General features: G+C 46.9%; 1 protein-coding gene across 1 annotated transcript; it reads right to left on the reverse strand.

Moving 5' to 3' along the window:
- Window positions 1-401: 401 nt before the first annotated feature.
- On the reverse strand, window positions 402-5,816 carry LOC130157730 (toll-like receptor 2). Its single transcript, XM_056357643.1, has one exon. It carries the CDS (start codon window positions 5,455-5,457, stop codon window positions 2,836-2,838), a length of 2,622 nt encoding a protein of 873 aa, XP_056213618.1. The 5' UTR covers window positions 5,458-5,816; the 3' UTR covers window positions 402-2,835.
- Between the last annotated feature and the right edge of the window lie 830 nt (window positions 5,817-6,646).

The following is a 6,646-nucleotide window of genomic DNA, read 5'->3' on the forward strand; positions in this document are numbered from 1 at the left end:
GTACTACTAAGAGTTTGACCGGGGTATCTCACGAAACAAGGAGTGGCCTCAAAGAAAGCATAAAGAAGTTTATTATAAAAACAGCGGATTCATTACTTGGGGCTGATCCCACTAACAAGTGACTTGTGGTTGTTGATGTGAAAAAAGCTTTTATAATTCACAGTCTTTTCAAGTCCTAGGTCTTGCTTTATGGTGGTAAGGGCTGACTTTTTCAGCTGGTGGCCTGCGGTATTGTATTTTCTATCCTTTATGCATAAAACCTGAAAGCTGCTTTTGCTAAATAACTTTAAACAAGATCTATATGATCTCAGAAAGTTGCTGGAGAACATTCAACAGTTGGACATCACCTCAGAACTTTTTAGACTAGAGAGATTTCTGCGTGCATTTTCTGGTAAGTCCCAGAGCCAGTCCGCCGTCACAGTAAGGCTTCAGCAAGCTGGGGAGGGCGAGATGCAAAAACTGGACAGACAACAGTCAAGAATGGTCAGCGCCTGATGGTTTCGCGGGGGTTTGTGGTATGTATCGGTCAGGTACGTAATTTGTCGCTTGTTAGGAAAACACTGAAAGTTATTCCCCTTGTAATCTCCATCACCCTTCTGCCTGCAGCACTGGGAATGAAAAGTAAAGGGACTCCTGAACTGCGATCTCTTCACCTTCCTGCACGAGGTAGCGAAGCAGGGCTATGGAGAGCAGCACGAGGCGCTCACGGTGGAAACAAGGAGAAGGCAGGGGGGACAGTGTCTTAAAATAATAGAATAGACTTGCAGCGATTAAGGTGGAGTCCTGCGGGTGTTTTCTAGGTTTGTCTTCTATCTGTTTTGAATTATTTATTTTTCTGATTTTTATTTAAGTATTTAAGAGGAGTGTATTTGCACCGATGCCACGGGTGGGTGGAGGATTACATAAGTGGTTCTTCCACTCAGCGCTGGTAAGCAATTCTGCTCGAGCTGCACGTAGCAGCAAAAAAGGCCCCAGCTCTCTCTTTCACCACGTAGCTGGCTGACAGGCTGACAGCAGTTTAGAGAACAGGAAAATAATTCTTTTTCCACAACAGTGCATGACTCCTTGCGCTAACTGCGGAGAGGTGGCTTTGCACAGGGTGCAAAGAGAGCTCTCCCTAAATGCAGATGGTAGAGGAGGGCAAGTCCTGCTCTCCTCCTCCTAATTCGTGCTGGTGGAAAACTGGAGAGTCAGCACCATGGGACAAAGGATGAAGAGGCAGTTCAAAGCGCCTCGGGTTTGTGAGCCCTGATTCTACCCTGCAGTGCAATTGACGCAGGTTTCTTTGGCAATAACCAAAGAGCTATTCAAATCAACCTCAAGCACTGCGCTTCATGGATACACCGCGCGCAGTATCCTTAAGTTCAGTCAGTACTGGCAAATTGACTTAAAGCTGTCATTTGTTATGTGCGATTAAATGCTGACAACGGGGTGTTGTCAATTCCTGCTGAAAATGGGGTTATGTTTAATATCAGGGAAACGCTTCCGTTCATCGCAAGAGCCGTCCCTGAACCTTGGTCGCCAGAGCCAAACGTGCTGTGTGCTGCAGGGTGGGGCTGGGGAGGGTGAAAATCACATACTGCTCCAGCTGGGCCTTCTCCTTTCCAAAAGACACTATGGCAAAGTTGTGTTGTGGGTATCTCCCTATGGTAGCCTCATGTTTCCCCTTCTGGCACCAGAAAGGTTGCTGCTACTCTTCATTTTGTCACAGCAGAGCTAATTCCTTCTCAGAGTCTGCATTTCAGAGGTGCTGTCCCCTATGTTGTGCAGTGACATTCCGCGTTCCTGGGTCTGAGCTGCTGCTGGTAAGTCGTTTGGGTTTGCTCGTCTTATGAGCAAGTCCAGATTGTGCTATGCTAAATGATTTGTTCTCACCTGGCATTTATTTTCCATCACGGTCTGTTGATTTTCCTTGAATGTGAAAATCAGATCAGCTGATTTATTTTTTTTCCTTTTCAAATAGAATAAATTAAATTATTAACAGGCAGTAGGTGATGACGAGGGCTCTGCAGAGGTAGCACTGAATTCACTCGAAATGGGTCAGGGTGATTGTGTCAAGTGAAACTTTCCTAAACATAAATAATAATATACAGAACTTTCCTGCTTATTCTTCAGAGATTTTACGATAACGGCACTTCAATAAAGCTCACACCAATTATTTAATGGTGGAGACCAACACGGTCGGCTGGCTCTTTTTTGATGGTTTGGTTGTGTATGTTAAATCTGTGATTATAAGAGATCTTTGAGTCTGATCTTTTCCACTGGTTGTTTAAACCAAGTCACGGAGCAGTGTGGATTTGCAGTTGCATCTCAGATGGCTACGTAAAGTAAATCTGTAATCTTTTCTCGCTAAACCACAGAAAGAAGCTGTTACCCGTGTACTGCCATAGTTTGTGTTTTTCTTACGTGTACGCTATGTGTGTCCCGTCTTAAGCCGTACTAGAACTGAGAATTGGAACTAGAGCTTTACCTTTGAACGGCACTGCTTTGCAGTGCAGCAGTCTCAAGAAGGCAGTTAGGACATGTGGCGTGACTCGAGCTGTTCTTCCCTTCAGGTGACACCCACAGCATTTTAAGAAACGCTGTGAATAGCTGAAGAGCATGAAGCACCCAGGAAGAAAAGGATGTTTATCAGTGCTGGGGGCTCAGCTCTTTGGATAATGGATTCTTTTATCAGACAGAATAACGCGTGTGTTATGAACCCACGGGTAACCTCTCCTGGGACTGATCTGAGAGAAACCCCCACTGCAACACAGCGAAGGCAGGAGGTAAACACAGGAATGCTTTTATTTGACCTCAGGCTTTCCCGGCACAACATTTACATGTTCTTGTGTTTCATTCCATCTCATACATATCCTGAGTGGATCCGTTTTCTGCTCTCACGAGTTGGTCGTTGGTTGTTTTTAAGACAGCTGTTAGCTGATGCCAGAACATTTTCTGTTTGTGTTCCTCAGGGCTCCACTTCAGGTAGGTTTTCCTCTTCAGCAGTTTCCTGAGTTTGCTGAACTTCTGCGGCACGCTGTTGGGCGGGAGGTCGTCCAGCACGACCATGATGAGGGAGTCCTGATTTTCATTCAGGACCCGGTGTTCAGCAAAATACAGCTCATACTGACACCAGCAGCTGTTTACAAAACTGGGAGAGAGAACAAAAAGGACTTTATGGCTGTTCTCTATGCAGTAAAAAATGTTACCGAGTACAGGATGCCCCGGCTTGAAATCCCTCTCGTGGTAACATATCTTGAATCCGTCAGCTTCCAGTTTACCCAGCAGATTCTCTTTGGTCCAGTTTGCATCGTGTTCACTGTATGAAATGAAGGCATCAAAGGGCTTGTTTTCTGGCCTCTTCTCGTACTGCTTCCTCTTCGCCATACACCAGTACCAGCCCATTCTCAGGTACCAAAGCCCGTCGAACCGCCAGCATAAGCCTGTTACCACCAAAACGACCAGGGTGGCAACGCAGGCGGTAACGGCCATCTGGATGCCCAGGGAGCAGCGCAGAAGCGTGAGGTTACTGCTCTCCACTGACGAGCCCCTCCTGTCTGGTGGAAAGCTGCACCTGAGATGCCCTCTGCCATTTATCTGCAAATGGGGCTTGTGGAGGTAGACGTTCACGAACCAGTACAAGTCACAGTTACAAAAAAAATGCTTACCTTGAACAGTCAGCACACTCAGGCTCGTTAACTGGCCAAAAGTGCCCTCCACTATGGTAGTAATGGCATTGTCACTGATGTCTAACTCGATCAGAGAAGCTGGGAGAGAGCCACGCTGTAGAAAGGAGATCTTATTCCCTGATAAATTAAAATATTTCAGCGTTGAAAGAGATTTCCCAAAGTGATCAGGCAATTCTGAGATGAGGTTGTGACTACTGTCCAGGTTAGTGAGCGCGGAAAGGTGGCTGGCAGGTTCCAGCCTGGCGATGAGGTTTCCAGAAACATTAAGATACTTGAGTTTCTCCAGGGCGTCACTTAATGATAATGTGTTCAACTTATTTTTACTAATATCACATTTTGTTAAAGTCGGTGGGAAATACTCTGGATGCATATCCGTAATTTTATTATTTTGAATGTTAAGTATTGTTAAGTTGGAGACGGATTTAAAACTAGGGGGTATTATTTTAATATCGCTGTTGCTTACGTCGAGGTGCTGCAGGGAGGTGGGTAAGTCAGGAAGCACAGAAATCCTGTTGCTGCTGAGATCCAAAAATAGTAATTCTTCCATTGTGCTGGCAAACCACTCTGGCAGTTCTACAATGGAGCAGTTGGACATTTTCAGGTGTTTCGCTTTCTTCGGGAGGCTTTCAATGGGTGTGCCAGCCTGGTTTCTGACAAAGGAAATGGCATTAATATGTACGGTTCCGGGGCAGGGCTGTGGAACTGCATTGGTGATCGCTGGATGCACAGTATATATGAAGTGATTTCCTTGAACATACATGTTTTCTAAGTGAGGCATTTTTTTAGCAAAATTCTGGGGTATTTGACTTATGTTGGTGAAGGACAAATCAATTATCTTGATGGTTGGAGGGAGGCACAGCGTATCCAGGCTGTTTATGGGATTGTTGCTAAAATTTAAAAACAAAAGCTTGCTGAATGGGAAGCTGCAGATCGCCTCAACATCTAGAATGTTAATTGTTAATTTGTTGTAACTCACATCAACGGACCGCACGTTTTTCATTGGCAGAAACAGCATGAACAGTGACAGAAGGTCCATTTGCAGCTCACTGTGACTAATGTCAAGCTCCAAAATACGGTCCAGCTGAGCTTGGCAGAGATCTGGATCCAGCATTAACATCAGCTCTTCCTCAGAGAGCTTGCTGTGTGACAGATCCAGTGTCCCATTTATTGGCTCTCCGCAGAAACCAGGCCTTACCGTGGCCGTTGGAGAGACTGTAGCATTTTTCTCTGCTCTTCGGAGAAGGTTCCCTGCGCTTCGCCTGAGCCTCAGGTTACCGTTTGGCAGGACGGGTGGGCCTCCGGGTGCCGGCAGCCCCCCGGCAGATGCAGGAGGCTGCAGAGCAGCCTCTGAGGGTTTGTCAGAGTTTGTGTAAAGCTGCAAAGACCCTGAGGCTTTGCTGGTGGGTAGGAGCTTCAGATGGGGTGGAAGACGCGATACAAGTCTCTGATCGTTAAATGATAAATCCACAGAAACAAGGCTGAGCAGGCCCTCAAAGGCACCGGGTTCAATGTCCTTAATCTGATTGTAGGAAAGGTCTAAAACTTCCAGCGTGTCAAAACCTTCCAAGTCTCTCTTGGTTATTTTTTCAATTACATTATGTGAGAAATTGAGAGCTTTTGCCGCTTTTGGAGCTTCTGCTTCTGATACAGAAGAGAGGTTTAAATAGGAGTAGTTATAAACCGGGAAGGCATAGGCTGTAGGTGTTCTCAGGGTTAGGAATCCATTTGCTCCACTCAGTAAGAAAGAGGTGAAGTAGAAATGAAGGCTTCCAATAACAATCCTCATCCTGGAGAGAAAAAAAAAAAAAAAAAAAAAAAGTCAAATCCATCATTATAATTTGTTCCGTGTTAGTGAATGCCCTTTAAAAAAAAAGAAACCCTAGTTTGCTTGCAAATACAGAAATTGTTTCATTAGTCATATCTACAAATCCCTTTTTATCTACATTAAAAAAATACACCTTGCTTCATTATTATTTTTAAGAGGCAGTGCCGAAAGATGGTGTCAGGTAACAATTTGAAGGAGAGTGTTATTCATTTCAGATCGTTGCAGGTACAGCCTGAATGATTCTTTTTTTTATTATTATTTATTTTTATTCTCCCCTAACCCCGTCAGGTAGCGAGCAGCTTTTGCAATAGTATCTTGCCGTTACATAATCTGAAATGCACTTTGTAACCACAGCCTGGGACTCAGGCTTTGCGTTCTCACCCCGGTGCAGCGCGGCCAGGCAGCTCTGACCCATCCAAACCTGCTCAGCCACTGAAGTCGCATATTCAAGAGTGACCCTGCCACGTGCAACTGTGTGGCCGCGCGTCTTCTTGTCATCCGTCCTCTTGGTGGTTTGCCCTCTGCCAAGAATTTGCCAGTGACCATTTATTTAGCCTTACCTGTCGGAGTAAAGAGAGTAGGTTTGCCCTGAAGTAGGGTACCAGAGGCTTGTACGAGGCAGCCTGCACCAGGAGAGGTCACTGCTCGCGCATCCCGCATCAGCGGAGGCTTCCCACTGCCCGGCAGCGTCACTGCCCAGCTCTGCTCCTGCGCCGCGCCTGGATCTCTGGTTTCCCGACACCGCTGCTCCACGTCTTCTATTGATTACCTGAAAATTCAGGCGCGGACCTTCAGGTGAGGAGCCTGCTGTTACCTAGTCCCCGCTGCTGCCCACCGGACTGGGACCATCGAGTTTAAGTGAAGGGACCTCGGCAGCTCCCCAGCTCTGTCCCCTGGCCCCGCCGCTGCCGGCAGGACCCCACCAGGCCACCCCGTGCCCCTCGCTCGCGCCTCACACCCAGCCGGAGTAACCGGGAGCTGATGCACCGCAGGGGTCAGCAACCCCTCGGGGTGTTAAAAGCGTTGCAGATTTAAAGCTGGAAGGCAGCTAAGAGCTCGCTTATGCTCCCGGCGAGCCTCCCCGTCCCTCTTGCCCTGCTTTTCCCCACTCTCCGCCTCAGCACTGCTGTCCCACCGGTTCCTCCTGCTG

This window comes from Falco biarmicus, chromosome 12 (assembly GCF_023638135.1).
Source record: "Falco biarmicus isolate bFalBia1 chromosome 12, bFalBia1.pri, whole genome shotgun sequence".
NCBI classification, from domain to species: Eukaryota; Metazoa; Chordata; class Aves; order Falconiformes; family Falconidae; genus Falco; species Falco biarmicus.